At 34.5% G+C, this 20,450-nt stretch overlaps 4 protein-coding genes and 1 pseudogene across 5 annotated transcripts; 4 read left to right on the top strand and 1 right to left on the bottom strand.

The window, feature by feature from the left end:
* Positions 1–3,177: 3,177 nt before the first annotated feature.
* LOC106415301 (protein PHLOEM PROTEIN 2-LIKE A6) lies at positions 3,178–5,597 on the top strand. The gene is made up of 3 exons (XM_013855963.3): positions 3,178–3,738; positions 4,466–4,627; positions 4,932–5,597. The coding sequence occupies exons 1-3, from the start codon at positions 3,290–3,292 to the stop codon at positions 5,317–5,319; spliced, it is 999 nt and encodes a 332-aa protein (XP_013711417.1). The 5' UTR covers positions 3,178–3,289; the 3' UTR covers positions 5,320–5,597.
* A 1,210-nt stretch (positions 5,598–6,807) lies between these two features.
* Positions 6,808–8,810, top strand: LOC106413649 (annotated as a pseudogene).
* Positions 8,811–13,658: 4,848 nt separating this feature from the next.
* LOC106419855 (polygalacturonase At1g48100-like) lies at positions 13,659–16,175 on the top strand. The gene is made up of 6 exons (XM_048765385.1): positions 13,659–14,191; positions 14,573–14,704; positions 14,780–14,989; positions 15,080–15,124; positions 15,204–15,411; positions 15,532–16,175. Exons 1-6 carry the CDS (start codon positions 13,784–13,786, stop codon positions 16,113–16,115), a joined length of 1,587 nt encoding a protein of 528 aa, XP_048621342.1. The 5' UTR covers positions 13,659–13,783; the 3' UTR covers positions 16,116–16,175.
* A 166-nt stretch (positions 16,176–16,341) lies between these two features.
* On the bottom strand, positions 16,342–18,856 carry LOC106419857 (transcription factor bHLH90). Its single transcript, XM_048765386.1, has 8 exons — positions 18,433–18,856; positions 18,057–18,184; positions 17,757–17,963; positions 17,534–17,672; positions 17,197–17,448; positions 16,946–17,113; positions 16,683–16,859; positions 16,342–16,607 (listed from the first exon to the last, which is right to left on the bottom strand). Exons 2-8 carry the CDS (start codon positions 18,158–18,160, stop codon positions 16,512–16,514), a joined length of 1,143 nt encoding a protein of 380 aa, XP_048621343.1. The 5' UTR covers positions 18,161–18,184; positions 18,433–18,856; the 3' UTR covers positions 16,342–16,511.
* Positions 18,857–18,980: 124 nt separating this feature from the next.
* LOC106419799 (uncharacterized protein At4g28440-like) lies at positions 18,981–20,184 on the top strand. Of its 2 annotated transcripts, none has more exons than XM_048765387.1 (3): positions 18,981–19,060; positions 19,352–19,586; positions 19,691–20,184. In XM_048765387.1, exons 2-3 carry the CDS (start codon positions 19,355–19,357, stop codon positions 19,879–19,881), a joined length of 423 nt encoding a protein of 140 aa, XP_048621344.1. In that variant the 5' UTR covers positions 18,981–19,060; positions 19,352–19,354; the 3' UTR covers positions 19,882–20,184. The 2 variants fall into 2 exon arrangements, with proteins under 2 accessions (XP_048621344.1, XP_048621345.1); XM_048765388.1 differs by having other exon boundaries at positions 18,986–19,058; positions 19,334–19,586.
* Positions 20,185–20,450: the final 266 nt, after the last annotated feature.

A 20,450-nucleotide genomic window follows, 5' to 3' on the forward strand; every position in this document is an offset into this window, starting at 1 on the left:
TTTTCATTTTAATATAAATCGCCTGAAACTCTCGGTTGAATACATCCCCTACGTGATTTTGGCAAATCACCAGATTCACCACCCAATGGAATGCACAAACAACCTTTCTCATTTTAAAAATAAATTTACGTGTTTCTAGTAGAAGTTTGAGATGGTGATTGAATATTTTGAATTATCAGACTGAGAAAAAGATGGGCAGATAAGTTTCACAAAAAAAAAGATGGGCAGAATAACTCAAATTTAAACATCCACCTTTTTATTTTATTTTGATGATGTGTGTTTGAGTCGCGACCTTGCCATTTACATGTAATCATTATATAATGATTAATATATTGGGATTTCTGGAAGAAGACATAGTAGACATCTGTTTAATATGAATTTTGTATTTTTATTCCGAAACACGTAAACTAATAATACTATATATCTTTTAATGATTATTCAAGTATGCCGTGTTAGTTGTTGGTAGCAGATGGTATTATATTTATAACTTTATATAGATGGAAAGAAATCAACTGATGTTTTCAATATGACTGAAAAAGTGAAAATAATGATATTAATTTATTTTAAGTATAAATTTTTAATTTATAAGAAACGGTACCTTTTTAATTAAACAGTGACAATAGTTTTAAGTAATAGTTAAATCTATATTATATGTATGTATTGTTAGAAATATATTTCTAGAACAGTTAATATATATATATATATATATATATATATTTCCGTCCTCACTTAAAATTATATCTAAATCCATTACTAAAAATAAAGACAATAGTTATTTACCTACGTAATATATTATATACTACATAATATTATATCCTTTGATTCATTACTTTTTTAATTTAACTCGGTTGATAGGTTATTCTGTTTTTCGTCTTTTTGTAAGTGGAAGTTGGTGTTCAACGTTATATTGGATTAAGATTTAGTTTTCTGGCTTTGTCGTGAAACTTTTATTACGGCACTTAGAGCATCTCCAAAAGACACTCTATAACTTCAAATATGAAGTTTTATGCTCTCCAAAAAGAAACTTCAAAACTTCAAAGTTTTGAGGAGAGAAACTTTATATTTGAAGTTTCACTACTCAAAATTTCAAATTTGAAGTTTCATATTTTTGTTTACATTTTAGTCCCTATAATTACACATCACATTTATGATTCTTAAATATTTTCTCGTTTATCATTTTAATCTTTAAAAAAATATATCTCATAAATATTTTAATTTTTTTATAAATTTAATTTTTACACATAAAATTAAATAAAATTTTAGAATAAGATTTAAACTAGACAACAACAATATAAAAAGGAAACTTAACAAAAAAAACTTTTTAAAATTACATGAAAACATAACTATTACGCAAATTTAAGTATCAACACCACTAATAGTCACATAAATTTGATCCGGAACCTCCAAAATCTCCAAAATACTGTCCAAACAAATTTTATTTAACCGAAGATAGTTGTTGTTGTTGTTGTTTTTAATGTCTCTTTGCACAATTCTTTCGTGTTTAGATCGAATGTATTCACGAGTATTAATATCATCGATAGAAGTTAAGTCTTTTAGCAATATTTTATTTTCCTCTTTTACTTTCTTTTTCGGATCTAATGTATTTACAAGTATTAATATCACCCGATTTCAACAATTTTTAGTTCGTAATCTATACATTAAAAATGAAGAGAGTCATTTTAACTTCGAAATGCACTAGATGATCATATATGCATTACAAAAATACTTTTATGGAATCTTTTGGTATTTTTCGTGAAGTTTTATATTAATTATGTTATTTCTGTTTAAATTTTTATATTTTAATACAATATTTTACTAATTAATATTGTTGTAATAATTAATATATGTGCTAGTAAAAGTTTAGTTATGAGAAATATAAGGACCATAATATAAAATACAAATAGTTTTGAAGTTAAGTTTGAAGTTTTGCTTTTGGAGAACAACACCTTTAAACTTCAAATATAGAGTTTTAGGAATTTCAAAATAGAGTGTATTTTTTTTGGAGATGCTCTTATGTGCTTTTTATTATAGATTTTGGGTTTTCCAAACCGATGAAAGAGTGAAAATTAAGAGCATCTCCAATGGTATTTTTTACCATGGAGTTCTAAAATTATATATTGGTGTATGCATATAACATTAAAACTTCATGATAAGAAACTACTATTCAAGTTGCTTTAATTCGTAAAAAATGTGCATTTTATGAATGGATCCTCTCCCTAGATATTGTGGCATTGATGTTGCCGACAGTACACCATCAAACTATATTTGGTTTAATTTCCGTTGTTGTATGTTTTATCGAAGATAGACAATTCCCTCTCTCCCTTTTTTGTAACCTAGAATTTTAAATTGATGAACTTAAAGCTACACAAAGAAAATGAACAAGTCAACTTCTCTGTTATTTTTACATTCTTTGAAGCTACAATTTGGAAGTTAACGTTTTTTGGTTTATAGATTTAATTTTGAAAATGACACTCTGTATAGTATAATTTAAGGAAACAATTAAGAAGTCTCAGAACTCTATGGAACTAGACCTCTACACAATATAGGAAAGACCCTATGGAAGTAGACCTTTACAACCAATGATACGCATACGATCATTTTTAAATATGGCAACTAATAGTATTAAAGTTAAATAATTTAACTAAATAGACACAAAAGTCAGCTTCAATAACAATTGGTGAATATTTATAGGGTTTATACTCGTTACTCCAACTCATAAATCTATTCCCGGCGTAACGCTTTAACATTAGTTGACTTTTATTTCAGATATCTTGAATCAAGAAATCCAATTGCTGATATATAGTTCAACAGTTCTTTCCCGCTGGTTGTAAATTGGTTTATATTTGATGTATGCATTTGAGAAAACTAGTTATTCAAGATATTTCTTTGGTAAGAATATGAATTATTTACAAAAAAATATTATTTACATAAACTTGGCGTAGTTAGAAAAATCCATTTGGTAAAGCTTGAATGAAACAAATGAGATTACCAAGAATCAAGTTTACTCATAGTTAAACCACCGACTGAGGTGGGTGCAAACTTATCATGTGAATCAACTTAGATTAAACAAATTATGTTCAACTTAGCGATTAAGCTGAAGACGAATTCAATTACGTTTTGTTGGTTAATATATTACCACAAGTTGACAACTTGTGAAAATCATCCCAAAGACCAGATGTCTATTTATACGTTAGATTAGCATTATGGCTATATGTCATCTTAACAAACACAAAGGGTCAAACAAACAACCAAAACACTCTATTGCCTAAGAGACGAATAAAGTTCTAACATGGAGGGCCTTCAAGTGTTCATCAACTTCCGTGGAGACGAGCTGCGCTTAAACTTCGTGGACTCTCTCGTAATTGCTTTGAGAGCAGCGAGAATCAAAATTTTCATAGACAGTGACGAGCAGGCGGGCAGAACCTTACGACACTTGCTCGTTAGGATCGACCAGTCAAAAGTCGCCCTAGCGATCTTCTCGAAAGAGTACACTACTTCAACTTGGTGCTTGGATGAGCTGGTAAGGATCAAGGAACGCATGGATGATGGCAAACTTACAGGGATTCCTATCTTCTATAAGGTGGATCCTTCCGTTGTGAGCAATCTTGAAGGCGATTTTGGTGATAAATTCAGGAGACTTCAACGCGAAAATCAACATGATCAAGTAAGAACCCAGAAATGGAAGGAAGCCTTAACGTATATGACCGGAATAGTAGGTGTGCACTTGCGTGAAGGAAGGTTAGCTTTGTTCCCTTCTCTTTATCTTATTTTTAGACTTTTAGTGAACGTATATTTAATCCAATTTCTTATCAATAACACGCAGGAGTAAATTTTGTTTGTCTATTGTGGTCTGTCTATTGGTCTGTAGCAGAAATTGTAGATTGACTTAGGGGCTGAAAGGTTCAGTCTGAATGCTTTTCCTTGGCAGAGTTAGACGAATCCTCTAACTCTTACTCTATTTTAATCATCTTTGACAATTTTTCGTGACAAGAAATTAAATATGAGTTTCCGTGGATTCCGATATGGACTTAGGCTTGGGATTCTCTCCATTAAAAATAAATTTACAGTTAAAATTTAAGCATATTTCCCAAATAGTATTTTTCAGTGTGAATTTATTAGGTTATATACATAGCGAAAGCACAATCTCTTAGTGGTAAATATTCGCATTTTCTCTCAGCCAAAGTACATAAACCAATGCATGCATAAAACTAACATATTTTACGCAGGCCTGGCAAGAACTGGTGTTTTACCAACTTTAGCCCAAGGTCGGCTTATATAGAATAGTTTAGTAGCGGAACATCTAATTATTTTGAATTCTAAAGTGTTTGAAGCCGTATCTGGTTTCATATAATAACATCTAATAACATTAATTTAACTTCAAGACATTGCGCCTTGCATGCGCATCACACATATTTAAATGTTTTTGGAATTTGAATTAAGTCAGATACTCGGTAACGTGTAACAGTGGTCAGACGGATAATAGTTTCATAGAAGCAATCGTCGCGAGGGTTCAGGCAGTGCTGGCCGAAAACGCTGCTAGTTTCATGATCTATGCAAAGAGAATCGAGATTGAACATGCGGACAAACCCGAAAATTGGACCTGGAGCTCAATCCACGAGGCACAAAAGTAAGACCATTTTATGGTTAAGTTCAATATATTTATGATTGCTTTTAATTATTTATATACGGCACTAAACTACGTTAAATACAATTATAAAATAGCATATGCGAATTATATTATAAATATTTGCAAATACATAATATAATATTTTACATCATTTATCTGCGAAATAGTGACAAGGCCTATGCGAGTTGGAAAAAAGAACACCTCTACAAATGTTTGTGGATATATTTTTTTTGGATCAAATGTTTGTGGATTATATTTAGTATGGCCATTTTCTAAACAGTCTTACTTTCGAAATACGTTCCAGCGGAAAAGCCATTGACATTGCAACATTGAAAGAAGTTTACTGGATGAACATAACAGGAAATTCTACAACGAGTAAACTGACACCAGAAACAATGTACAAAGTTGTGTTCGTGGTTAAGTTCGAAGAGGATGCAATTGGATGGCATAAGCCGGTGAACTTGACTCTGACACTGACCATGCGCGATAACACCACGATTCAGCAGAAGCAGACATGTTTGTTAGACACCTACGTAGGTGACGAAGAATGGGTTGACATCAAGGCCGGAGAATTTGTGGCACCACCAAAGGAAGCACCCGCCAGGATATCTTTCACTATGTGTCAGCATGACGACACCGTACGGAAGACCGGACTTGTGGTAAAAGGTGTCGCGTTTCGTGCAGTGGACTAAGATGCAAAATCATGTCTAATGGATCTTCATTCTTTCATGCTTCTGCTCGATCTTCATAAGATTCACTTTGTCTCTTTTGAGTTGCTCTATACGAGTCTTTAATGGTACCTACTGGTATCTTTTGCTGTTTTTAATGCTTTGTTGTTGCATTTGTTTCGTTTTGCTATGTTGTCATGTATTGGACCATCTCAAATAAATAGAATTCAGTGTTAAAAAAAATAAGGTTTATACTTCTCTGTTTTAGATTCTTTATAGTTAATATGGGGTTCTTAATTATTATTATCCACACCCAGTTATATGATTATAATCATACAGTTTTTTTAAAAGAGTACATAAGTAGTCGAAACATATTGGTGACCATAAAATGAATAAAATGAACAAAAAAATTGAACAAATTTTCATTTAAAGAACTGAATTGAAAAAAAAGTTGAACATGAACAATCGCTCTTTATCAATTTTAGAAGGGAAAAATATTTCTTCAATAATTCCTAGGGTGGGCACTTCGGTTATTTTATCGGTTCGATTTGGGGTTGGTTTGATTTGATTAACTCGGTTCTAAAAAAAATTCCAACTGAAAGAAACCATAATTAGTTTGGTTTGGATCGAATTCGGTTCGGTTTATGTTTCGGTTCGGTTTAGCTGAATGTATGGTCATGAAATCATCACGTTGTGATAATAAAAAATAAACTATGTGAACTAAATTCAATACAAAACTAATGCTAAAATCTTTAAAACCCACAAAAAGAATTTTAAAAAAACACAATCAAACCAAAATTAACTAAAATAAATAGAAAATTATGCTGAAGCCGCCGAGGAAAAAGAGACATTGTGGAGAACTTTTGTTTTAAATGATACGTAGTTTTTGCATGTTTTATGCAGCTTCCTTATACATATAAGAATTCAAGAATATTTTTTTTAATCCAATTGTGGAGAGCTTTTGTTTTAAATGATACGTAGTTTTTGCATGTTTTATGCAGCTTCCTTATACATATAAGAATTCAAGAATATTTTTTTATCCAATTTTTAGATTACATATTAGGTTAAAAAAATATATGTTATTGAACAAAAAAAATAGTAAATATGTGGGTTTAGTAACTTTAGTCTTAAGATTTTAGTATCTCGTATATTACTAATATATTTAATTCAAATAATAACAAAATACATTGGTTACTTGGTTATGTTCGGCTTGGATCGGTTTAAGCTCGGTTGGTTCGGGTTAGGAAAATTATAAACCAAACAATTTGATAATAGACTTTGGTTCGGTTCAGTTAGTTCGGTTTGACTCGGTTCGATTCGATTTTCTTGCCACCAATTGAAAGAATGTGATGGGGTCCATATATAGTAATTTCATAAAAAGTGGTCACCAGTTGAAGTCATAATGAACCAGAAAGGTGGAATCACTCGCTTCGATTGACTAGTGAATAAAGAATACACTTTTAGTTGCATGCGCCTCGGCTGCCTCATCCTCGCTTTCCACATCCATGCAAATTGATCTTTAGTGATAAAAGACACTTGCTCGGAACAGGTAAGTTTCTGGTTTGATATTATAATGTTCTAATCTCAAACACAACACTATTCAACTCAAGATTATTAATTGAGAATCATGTCTTTGCGTTCTTGCTTTGTGAGAGGTAGGTGCACTGTTGATCGAGTAAACTTTTTTGCCAACAAGAATCACGTTCCGATGATTCTGTCTAACAAAAGAGGAAGGGAAGCTGAAAGCATCAGTAATAATAATATCCAAAAACAACAGAAGCTTCAGATATCTTTGAACTATAATCATAACAACGTTAGTGTTCAAGAAGAAGTCCACAAGGAGAATCTAGTATCCACTGGTCTTAGGCTATATTATTATGACTAACGCAACTCTTCACTGACTTCTGCTAGTGGTAGCATCGTAGCTGCTTCATCAATTTTTCAGTGATAAAAAAGATGAGCTTGACCAGTTTTTAAAAATCCAGGTACTGATTGTCTCTCTGTGTGTGCATGCTCTTTTTTGCACTCTTGGTTTGTAATGTATTGTTTACTTTTGTGTGGTTAAGGTAGCTCAAATGGCGAAAGAAGTGAGGAATATTAAACAGAGACAGATAGAGTCTGTTCTCAACACATTAGAGAAAGGAATGAGCAAGAAGCTTCAAGAGAAAGATGAGATTAATACCATGAACAAGAAGAATAATTAAGGAGCTCGAGGAGCGGATAAAGCAAGTGGCATTGGAAGCAAATAATTGGCACTACAGAGCAAAGTACAACGACAACCATGTGGTTTGCTGCTGCAGATCATGGCAAAGAAGGGTTTGGAGATAGTGAAGTAGATGATGCAGCTTCGTCGTACACTGATCCAAACAACAACAACATGGGTATTCAGAGGATGAGATCCAATATGTTGTAGAACAAGCTGTCAGATATAAAACATCAGAAAAGATGTCATAGTTTGAATTCAATGATACGCATAGTACCTGTTTATAGTTAAGTCTCTCCTAAAAGCGTCCTCTTCTGGGGTTCCCAGAAGCCTATAGGAAAGGAAAAGAGACTTAAAGAGAGGTTATGTTCTTCAACTGTTCTCGTCAGCTTCTTCTTTTCTCAACTGTACAAAATCTAACCACTGGTTACAGAGACGCATCTTCCCGGTCTCCAAATGTTTTGATTTCTTAGGATTACTGCCAACAAAATAAACAAGTTAACATCAAGAAAAGCTTGTCATCAATCAGATTCAGCAGGGAATCTCAATTAGACCTTTTAATAGTATGAACGTTCACCACTTCTCCCACTTTAATTAGAAGAAAAATAATCCTGGTCTGTTTCAAGAAATTGCCTTGTCGCGTACCCAACCACCGGCGACGCGAAGCTGCGTTTGGTGGTTAGATTCACGGAGAGCACCTATAAGAAGGTCGAAGATTCACCGTTCATTTTCAGTGAGATCGATTCTCTCCCTCAGCTCCGCTCTCGTCATGGCCTTCGGCTTCATACGACATACGACCGTCGTCATTGTCAGTGTTTAAATCCCTTTTATAGGGTTTGGTCGATTTTTCTAACGGGAACTTGGATCGTTCGGTTTGATTCCGGTTAGAGTTTCAGAACCGTATTGGTTTTCCAAAGTGGAGACCGGCCCAAATCCGAAATAAAAATATGAAACTGGGCCTGTTGTGTCTAAGCACAACTGAAAGGGCTTACTGTTTTAATGTTTGCTAAACGCCCTAACTCTCTTTAATGATAAATCGGAATCCGATATTAAAAATTTATATTTGCATAATAATCTTCAAAATCAATCAAAACTCACTAATAAAAATTACAAACAATATTATCTAATAAATTTTTTTATATTTTGATAAAAATACAAACTAAATAATCTGCAAGTAAAGTTTAATATTTAACTTGTTAGATTCGGGTTTATTATGGACTTCTAACTTAAAATGATTAGTGGATTGACCATAACCTTTTATATATTACTTAATGTTCTTTAGAATTTTCGATGTGGGATATAATATCCCTAATACCCCTTTTCGAGATGATGGCTCTTATCGGGTAATAAACTTTTAAGATAATTATACTCGGTCGAGCGAGTTAATTACGACATTTATATCCGGTCTTTTTATTAGTTAGGGGTTTAGAGTATTTAGGATATGGGCTCTGATGCCATGTTAGATTTGAGTTTATTATGGGCTTTCAACTTAAAACCAATTGGTGATTATTGGATTGACCTTAATATTTTATATATTACTTAATGTATTTTAGAATTCTCTATGTATGATATAATATCTCTATTCCCTAATATAACTCAACGGAATTAATGAATTTTAAAGAAGAATTATTTTGCTTAGAACAGCAAAATTTTCTAGACCACGGGCAAGAGGAAGGAGTGTTTGGTACGAACGGTTAGTTTCCAGGTAATACGCGAAAATAGTCGAGAATCAGTGAATGCTTTTATGACTCAACATAAATGATATACATGTGATCATCACTGACATTTGTATCTAATTTGACATACCGTATATTATGTATACTATATATATATATATATATATATATATGTATATATGCATCTACAATATCCAAATGTTGAACAGTGATTGGATGAAAGTTTTGTGTATAATGAGAACAAAATGGTTTGGTCACGAGAAGAGACAAAGTTTGTCTATGTGAATTTAGAAGCAACATAACAGTAAATACCCATGATCTCTCTATCATTTCACGCACAGTGACACACATATTCATATAAAATGAAATCAAATAGTGTTTATAACTTACATGTCATGTATGTAACTGTAACTCTAACACTGTCCATTACTCGAATTATTCCTTTTTTTTTTGTGCACCATTACTCGAATTATTCGAAGTGGATATTTTACAGGGACAGCAAGACGGCTAGCTCCTTTGTTGAAAAAAATAAAAAACAACCACAGCTCTACACAGCTATGCCACCAACACCACATAAATATTCTAACATTTCACCCTTCAGATTTCATTTGTATCAGACAACCGAATTTTACAATAGTATATAAAATTAGATCCTTTTGTCAAATTTATAAATCTATCATAATACATGTGACTGAATTATAAATGTAATTTATTAGTAGAAATTGAACATATGGAATGGTAAGGACAAAATGAATGAATTAGTGGACACTAAGATTAGAAAATAACCACTGAAGGGAAGGTCATTGGGGTAAATTCTAAGACGTTGCATGGAGTTCACGGGGAAGATAAGAAAACAATACACAAACACAGCAAGAGAAAAAGGTTCACGAGCGGTTCTTCGCTTGAAGACAGCATATAGAACTGATCACCTTTAAGACTCGTAGAGCCAAAAGATAAAACAAAAACTAATTAATCCCAAATCAAAGAACACGTGATGTAAATAATGTGATCCAGTTATATATATAATTGCGGCTTAAACAGATCATTAAAGGGTTTTCCTGTTGAATGGGACTCTCTCCAGTAAAGTATATTAAACATAAAATGATGAATATAGAATCGTATCAAGTCGTGATTAAGACACTGGATAATTTAGCTAAGTTTAAGGGTCAAAGTATAATACGGACGAGACAAAGACGATGATTAAGATTTTTGTGTTTTAGATATGGTTATATCTGATATAGTGTAACTGTGCAAGAAAAGATTGCAAATTTCTTATGAGTGAATTTATTTAACAAACGTAGAAGACATAGAACTTATGATAAATATTTGTTGCCGAATGTCTCAGTGAAACGGTACGGTCCACAAAATATAAATCGCTTAACAACAGAAAAAAGGAGATTGGCACGAGATCTTGAAGAGTCGAACTGTGACGTCAAAGGGCATTTTTGTTAGTATTACATCTCCAATAATTACAAAACTCCCGTGCACCTTACAGATTAGTCCATATTATTATCTATATGACTATATAATAGATAATAGTGCATCGAATCTTGGCTTATTCGATGCATGAGTTGTTATATACGTAAAGGTATCAAAGACAACAAGATCTATAACTATAAGCATCCACGTATATAATATTTCTTGATGATCTCCTTAAAGGTTTAGTGAATATATATATAGAAGGCAATATGTACATTGACATTCTAAATAATCTAATTAGATCTTGCGATATAGTGCACATTATTAGTTGGGAAATGAACGATTATTTTTAACCGTCTCGTACCTAAGAGCACCAGCTAAGATAGGCACCATGCATGCTTGGTCCACCTATAAGTCTTCGATTTTATAAATGCAACGTTAGCTTTAGGCTTAGTTTTAATAAATGTTTTGCCTGACACATTTCTTGATTCTTCAGGATCCTTTCCTTGGTTTGAATAAAAAAGATTAAATAAATAAGGCTTGGTTTGTACTTATTTGTCTCGTGCAACAATGAACAGTGGCGTTTTCGATAACTTTAACGAAAGAAAGGGTCATTTAACTTTAGAGGCATCTGTTTGGACCTATATGTATGTAGTGCGTAAGTAAAACTGAAACTAACTGTAATCTCAGTAAAGAAGCCATGGTCTCTGACTATCTTCGCATACTATAATCTACAATCCAGCTTTACGAAAACGATTTTAACTTTTATGCTTCATCGTGTACCGTGACAGTAGAATAATATATCATTTGCTTTCTTTTTAAACTTAACACTAACATTTCTGCGACCAGAACTGTTGATTATCGCTCGTATACAGTATTATTTATTAGGAATCATGTCTATTTGAGGCAAAGCAATACAATGAGGCGTCTAGTTTCCCCAGTATTTATAGAAAAATAAACCATAACCACGTTTAAAGATTACGATCTCCCGCAAATTTTTAAAGTTTAGGTTTAAGAAAATACCTACCTATTGTAGTTTATTTTTATTAATAATAAAACATTGAAATGTATCCGAATTAACTACGAAGATCAATGTTTCATGTGATGATATTCTTGTCACGATAATCTCATATTTTTTGTTTATTCTAGGCCAACAGCTTTTTGGCTGTCAAGAAGGGGACTGTCAAATCACATATCTCATAAAATGTGTATTCATCACATGATACTTTACTATTTGCAGAATAGTAAAACCAACATATAATTATTATTTGTAATAATTATAAATTTTGAAAAACAACAAAATATTCATTTTTTCTTTTACCATTAAGACAAACCAACTTACTTTTTTCCAGCTTAGAACAGTTGAGTTGAGCATTTTTCTGTATTTATATCTTAATTTTAGTTTTATTTGATAGAGAGTTGTGTAATACTATGAGCTCCCAAAGCTTTTTCTGAATCCCAAAGATGGTTTATGCCGTACACCACTGCCAAAATTGTTTATATATTATTTTTGTACTCATTTAACTTTTCTACAATTGTTTTCAAGTACACCACTGCCAAAATTGTCTCAAGTAATAGCCTGTGGTGTAAAGCTATTAATTTGATATACTAAATATAACAGTTTTATCATTCTCAAGCAATGCCGACATCTCATGATGAGAAAACAAGAAAAACAATGCCGACATCAATTCGTTTCTAACTTTTCATCATAGTCAGTGTATATACAAATATGAGAAAAATAGAAGAAAATAAAATAATGAGGACCTAAAGAAACAAGCTTCGGTTACTTTCTGTTTTCTGTTTCTGCTTTTTCCTTTAGCAGCAAGTCGTTTTTCTTGAGTAATAAATGAACCTTTTATTCGATGAAAAATATTTGAAAGATAAGGAAACAATTTAATTAAGTAAATAATAATTGAGGAGCTGTGAATCCAAAAGCAATGCCCGTGAAGTGGTGCATGTGAGTACTAAAAGAGATGTTATAATCAGTGCCCCATTGACAACATATAGACCACTCACGAGTCTCGTTCGTGTTTATATTCTTATATATAATATATTTTATAAATTAAATTCTTCATATAATTATACTGAGACAAACTATCTCTCAACAAACTTATATTTCTGCCTCTTTCGTAATTTATTAAATATATTTTGAGGTTTTGATTGTCCCACTTGGAATCGTAGCTAATATGTGATGTTTCGACCAGATGACAGGTATTTACGAAATAAATAATGAAATATCTAGATTATTACTGCGTTTAGTTTTGTTAATTTATAGAACAAAGTTAGGTCATGTTTTGTCCAACAAAAAATCTAGATTTTTGATACAAATCACTTTCCTAAGTCTTCTTTATAAATATCATTTTCCTGCATGGCCTCTCGAATCTACACACTAAATGTGAAAAATCATACGACACTAATCATGCCAAAACGACAGATCCAACACATGTTTGAGTCTTTTAGAAGCCCATGCTTACGTTACATACACAATCGATGTAGTTGTATGTATCATGAAAAAGGATGACCCCTAAAATCGAATATACATACCTCATGTTAAATATCACCACTTCGTGGTGCGCATACACGTGTTTGCATATAAGGTGTGATTATGTTGAAGTCTTGGCCATACATGTTCACAACCAAGTTAAATGAGCTTTTAGCCATCCAAAACTCTCCACGTTGCAACACATTGCCCATGACTATTTACACCACAATTCAGGGTTTGGCCGTTTGTGTAAGACAAACTTTTAGCCACGGTGAAAAAAGATCGATTTTTCAATTTATACTTTGGCATATTTTCTACTCATAAGTCATAACTTCTTTTTTTTTTTGGACTGATACTCATAACTTTTTTTGTTAAACTTTCAACTCATAACTTCCAAATACGTATAATTATAAGCAGGAACTTTTTCGTTTATTTATTACATTAGTTTCTTAATGATATTACATTAGTTAATATAAGTAAGTTTGTCAGTCACAACATGGAAATACTGGATATTATTGATTCAATTTCGTTTAAGAATTTTTAAATAAATTTCCGTTTTGAAAACCCGTGAGCCTCTCAACATTCTTGGACTGCTTCCTTATTTAAATCCCCTCAAAAACCTTCTCTTTCTTCAACTTGAGCCACCAAAAAACAAAGTCTCTTTAGTCTCAACCATCATAACACTCTCCTTTATACAGAGAAAAAAACATGATCATGAGAAAAAATCTAAGAATGGGAAGCATCACAATTATAATGCTAATGGCGGTTTTGGTCTGGTCTATAACTCTAGAGACCTGCATTGCTAGAAGAGGAAGACATTGGAGACAAAACCACCGAAGCTCCTCTGACTTGTCTGATTCCTTGTTAAGCAAGAAACCAAAAAGCCACAGTCACCACCACAGCTCTCACAACAACAACCATAATCATCACCACAAGTCTAAACCTAAACCAAAGCCAAAGCTGAAAACGCCGCCAAAAAGTGACCACAATAAATCTCCGGTGGTTTCACCGCCACCAAAAGTCCAACCACCGTCTCTTCCGCCGCCAAAGGGATCCAAAGTTTTCAATGTGATGGATTTTGGCGCAAAGGGTGATGGCAGATGTGATGACACTAAGGTAAACATTAAAGTTACCTCATTAATTTCGTTATCCGTATAGTTTTCTATCCTAGGGGTTGTTTTTATTTATTTATTTAGGTAATTTTATATATAGTTTTCATGAAATTTTTTGAACATAAATAAATAAATTACAATTGAGACACTGAGACAGAACAACAAGAAAAAAGACAGAGCTAAGAAACAGGTTTCTCTGTCTCTGAAGTCACTTTAAACTTTTTAATTCTATGTTAACTTGCGCCAAAAGAAAAAGACAAAGGAATATAAAGTACGTGACAACAGAAATAACAGATTACAAATGGGACCATACATCACAAGGCTTAGTAACCATTACTATAACGGTGATTAGAGTAAATAACAGAGTTTTATAAACGTTTTACAGGCGTTTGAAGCGGCTTGGGCAGCAGCTTGCAAAGTGGAGGCATCCATGATGATCATACCGCCTGAATACACTTTCCTTGTCGGTCCAATCTCATTCTCTGGTCCTTATTGTCAAGCTAACATTGTGTTTCAGGTGAGAACTGATCTTTTGAATAAAAAAATTGCATGTCTTTAGTGAAAAAACTCTAAAGTTAATGTCCTGTTGCAGATTGATGGTACTATTATAGCTCCAACGGATTCAAAATCATGGGGAAAAGGGTTAATGTGGTGGATTGATTTCACAAAGCTGAAAGGAATCAAAGTACAAGGGAAAGGTGTTATTGATGGAAGAGGCTCAGGTTGGTGGCAACAAGATTACCCTTTCATTGATGGTGAAACCAAGCTCATTGTTCCCTTGAACAATTCTGTTCCACTGCCGGTATGTTCATCGTCTTCTTTCTTGTTCAGCACGTTTCATTTGCAGAGTGTTCATCAAAGATCAAACCCTTTTTTGTTTCACATTTGACAGATAAGAAGTGAGTTTGATTGGAAAATGCCAAGCATCAAACCAACGGTGAGAAAAGAGTTTTGGGATTGTGAAGTTGTAATCTCATTGGTGTTTGTTTACTGATATGTGTTTCTTGTTTCTCAAGGCACTAAGATTCTACGGGAGTGTTGGCGTGGAAGTGTCTGGTATAACGATCCAAAACAGTCCTCAATGTCACCTCAAGTTCGATAACTGCGTAGACGTTTTGGTACATGACATGGCCGTCTCTTCACCTGGTGACAGTCCAAACACCGATGGGATTCACCTCCAGAACACCAGAGATGTCCTCATTCACAGCTCAACTCTCGCTTGCGGTATGAATCTTGAGTTCTTGAATTCTTGAATCTTGAATCTTGAATTCTTGAATTCTTGAATCTTGAATAATCTGAATGTTAGACTAATGGTGTCTACTCTGTACGCGTGTGTGTGTGCAGGAGATGACTGTATCTCGATCCAAACTGGTTGCTCAAATGTATATATACACAACGTAAACTGTGGACCAGGTCACGGCATCAGCATAGGTAGTCTCGGCAAAGACAGCACAAAAGCCTGCGTCTCAAACATAACAGTACGAGATGTGGCGATGCACAACACGATGACAGGCGTCAGGATCAAGACATGGCAAGGAGGAGTAGGATCAGTGAAAGGGATACTCTTCTCAAACATTCAACTCAACGAAGTCCAGCTTCCAATAGTGATAGACCAATTCTACTGTGACCATACCACATGTAAGAACCAGACATCAGCAGTTGCGGTTGAAGGAGTGACTTACGAGAAGATTAAAGGCACTTATACTGTGAAACCGGTTCATTTCGCATGCAGTGATGACTTCCCTTGTGTAGATGTGCAGCTATCTGGAATTGAGCTTAAACCGGTTCAAGAACGGTATCATATGTATGATCCTTTTTGTTGGCAGACGTTTGGTGAGCTCAATAGTCCTACACTTCCTCCTATTGATTGTTTACAGATTGGGAAGCCTGCGAGAAACAGAGTTCAGTCTGATCATGATGTATGTTGATGGGTTTTGTAAGTTAAGAGTATGAACAATGTAGATTAATGTATATCTTTCTTTAGCCTACTTACTGCTACTGTTAGTCTATTACCACTGCTTCATACATATTACTTGTCTTCCTACTTAAATGCCTCACTTTACCAAGTGATGATAGATCCATTTTGAGATCCGAAAGCTGCAGCATTGTTCTGATTTGGGTCAGAGGTTGAATAAGAAAATAATGTAGATAAACTTATGTAACAAAATGGATTTAAAAAGCCAAAATCCATCACAAGGAGATGTTGATGTTTTGCACATTTTAATATAGTGTCAACATATAAACTTGTCACCAAAAAAGTTGTGAGAATCAGATCTAAGCTGTAACTTGTAGCTCAAGCAAAAAAAAAACATTTGTTTGGTTGGTTATGTACAGTGTTTTACAGACACTGCAGCTGAAGTTATAATCATCTTGAACAGCAAATCTCTCAGATCTTCACGTGTAATTCCGTATTTATTCGCCTAAAAGATGCAAATATTTATCAGATTTCAAGAATCTGTGAGTTGAGTAGGGTAAATGAGATGTAATAAAGTTACCTTAACATTGAGAATGGTCATGACTGTGAGATCGAGTCTGGTGACATTGACATTGATGATCTCAAGTCCACAAGAATCTACAGCTTCTATCAACCTCTTGAATCCATCTCGTTTATGCTCCTGCGTTACGCGAATCAAGAATTCTCCCTCACCAGTCTCGTGGACTTCAAGATTCACCTGAAAGAGACCAGAAACCAAATTAAGGAGTTTGATATGTGGATATGATCTACAGGTCTGATAGATATGATCTCTGTATTAGATACCTCGTTGTTCACATTCATGTTGAGTTTTGAGGAAACTCTTACAGCTTCTTCCTCTGCTCTGCATTCTATCTCGTTGATTCCACTCAGCTCATCTTCAAGTGTCTGCTTCTCTACTAGCAGTTCATTGATGTAATCAACCGCATCACTAATAGTTCCATTTTTATTCATCTGCATAGCATAATCGAAATGGATAATCAAATCAACAAGGGATGTGATGATCACAAGAAGAGTGATCCAGAAACCGAAATGACCTTTGTAATAACAGGGACTAAGGCTCTTAGAGCATAGATTCTCTGATTAATCCTCTCTCTTCTTTTTCTCTCTGAATGAAGATTCTTTGATTTGAAGTGTTCCTCTGTCAGCTTCTTATTAGCTTTGCCGTCGATGATGTCTTGCATCACCACATCCTCTTCCTTGTTCATAACCAAACATGGGAGTGACTGTTCAAGGAAAGCGTTACAACGTGATATGATCAGATCAACCATGCTTTCATCAACTGGTTTCTGAAACAACCATAAAAGAGAGAAGGCATGTTATGAAGTAACAATGTGACTGACTTCTGATGCTAAGTAGTAATATTGTGTTTACCATCATGAAGGAGAAAAGCTCAACTAGACCATCACGCACAGGGACAAGAACCCTTGTTCTGAATATATCCTGTTTAGATCCTGGACTTGAATTAACCAACCATTTGGGAGATTTTGACATGACTACCTCTCCATGAATCCTGTAAATTTTGAAGGAGTTTTGTATTATTTTTAAAAAAAACTTATCAAGTCTTGACGTTTGTATGGATGTAACATAACAATACCCGGGATAGAGAGGTATGAAGAGAGGAAAACGAGAAAGAGCTTCACAAGATAGGCTTCTTATATGATGCTTGTTGTGTTCATCTCTGCAAATAGACCCCATCTTTTGTCTCTCTTCTTCTTCTTCTTCTTCTTCTTCCACATTTTCATGCTTAATGTTCGTATCAGTATAACTACCACTGCAGCAGCATCCCACCCATTCAATAAACCTGCGGATTAAACGGAATAAGGAACAATTAAACAGCTGAGGATTCACATGAACAACAAGGAACAAGAAAGAGATTGTGAGAGTGAGTGTGTACCTAGAAGGATCATCACCGAGTTTCCAGATAACACAAAAGTCCCAGTCTCTGGAATCAACCAAGGGTCTAAGAAACTCCTTCACTCTCTCAACACCTCTCATCATTTCTCTCTCGAACTCACTCTTCAGCTAAAACAAGGAAAGCCAAACAAAAAGCCTGCTACTTTAGTGAACTCTTTTGTTCTTTACTAATAAACTTGTACAATGAGAGAGAGAGAGACAGAGAGATACGATTTTGGCATATATACAGAGCAGTTACACTGTCAAATCAAAATCATAACGCGAATATACGATCGTACAGGACAATATGTTAACCAACTTCGCTTTTTGAATTAAAAACTCAGAGAGAGAGAGAGGAAAGAAGAGTTAAAACGTACCTAGATACGTGACGGATACGACTGACATCTGTAGAAAGAGAGTTTTAACTCTGACCGTACTGACATGAGCTTAACTTGTCAACTAATAGCATCTACAATCCACCAAAACATATAGCTTCAAATCATTTAAAAGCTAAGTAACTCAATTTGAACTACGTAGTTAAAATGAACTCTCAGTAGGTTCCAACAACTCGCCGTGATCCTTATCCGAACCGGAGATGATGACACGATCTACATATCCCGCTCTCTTGAAGCAGAAGCTTCGGCTCTAATGGATGCTGAGCTCGAAACCGAATCCACCCAAGAAGCAAAAGAAAAAACATTGATTACCAGTGAACCGGATCGTAATTAACCGGTTAAATTCCATCGGTTTAGTCGGTTATAATTCGGAGAAACCGAGGGTGCAAAATTGTATTAGTCAAAGTTTTTAAGGCTAATCTAAAATTTGAACAAAGTATAAGGATCGTTTTTTAATCCAAGATTTTTAAAGGATCCGACACGTGTTCAGGTTATAGATTAATACATGAGTTTTGGACAAAACAAAACCGCCGCCGCGTCTTTGTGTTCATCGCCCTCAGACAGATCTAATCACGAAGAAGTCGTCTCTTCTCCCTAACCAAAAACGTAAGTGACCCTAGCATTTTGGAATTTCAATTCGATCTTCTTATTGTCTATGTTTAATCTGGTCGATCGTAGATTCCATGAATCTCTGTGTTCTATTCGATGTTTGGCATAAAGGCTGAAACTTTTTTTTCTCTGTTCACTGCAACTCGTGTGAGATCACAATTGCTTTAAAACGTTTGATCCAGTGTGTGTGTGGGGGGGGGGGGGGTTTGATGATTTGATTGTGAATTGAATTGGTCTGAGTGCTGATCCGATCAAGTTTACTTTTTTTTATAGGTTTTTTAATTAAATAAAAGATATGGCTGAGGCAACACCTGCTTTGAGGAAGCCTGTGTTCACCAAAGTTAATGAGCTGAGGCCAGGAACCAATGGTCACTCACTGAACGTGAAAGTTATCAGCACGAAGACGGTGATGCAGAGAGGAGGAGGAGGACGTCCCAGTGGTCCTCAGGCTCGGCAGATGCGGATTGCTGAATGTCTTGTTGGTGATGAGACTGGTATCATTATCTTTACTGCCCGAAACGATCAAGGTCTCATTACTCTCAGTTCATATTTGCTTATATTCTCAGTTAGCATCTTCAATAATGTCTTCTAGGTGATTGATTGATGTTCTTAGTTCATTTTTTTTTATCAGTGGATTTGATGAAAGAAGGCAAGGTAGTGACCCTGCGCAATGCCAAGATTGACATGTACAAGGGGTCTATGAGGCTTGCTGTTGATAGATGGGGCCGTGTTGAAGTGGCAGAGGAGGCCACAGACATCTCTGTCAAGGAAGATAACAATCTTTCTCTCATCGAGTATGAGCTTGTGAGCGTCGAAGCTTGATTTGGTTCAGCCAACCACCAAAAGAGAGCAGAGTGACTCATCAGAAGATCACATTTTCTTGTTGGAGAAGTAATAGCAGCCTCTCTCTCTCTCTCTCTCTCTCTCTCTGCTTTGAGTTTTGCTAATCATAATTTGCAGGTGGGTTTGTTGCTAGTTTTAGTCTATCCCAGCTTAACTCTGTTCTCGTTTTGAAAATCAGGTTACTGTTTTCTTTTTAAAAGTTGATTGATTCTCTCTTAAAATGTCATGTTATCATTCATTAAAGAACTTATAAAATATACATCGACTATCACTTTGGTCCAATATGTTATTCTACCAATGGAGTTGTATCATCAAACGTAGACTGAAACAGCCATTAAATTTGTATAAAACGAGACTAGCAGGCAATATCTATTAGTTATAGATACTTCAAGAACTGTGTTTAAAAAGGCGCATGGCCCTCCATGGCGATGAGGTCTGCGCCATGGCGCACCGAGGCGCTCGCCTTGAAGACCACTTGAACTGTGATAAAAAAAATAACAAAAACTAAATTACTATGACGATGAACATGCAAATAAAGCATTCAATAA

Source organism: Brassica napus, chromosome C8 (genome assembly GCF_020379485.1).
Source record: "Brassica napus cultivar Da-Ae chromosome C8, Da-Ae, whole genome shotgun sequence".
In the NCBI taxonomy this organism is placed as follows: Eukaryota; Viridiplantae; Streptophyta; class Magnoliopsida; order Brassicales; family Brassicaceae; genus Brassica; species Brassica napus.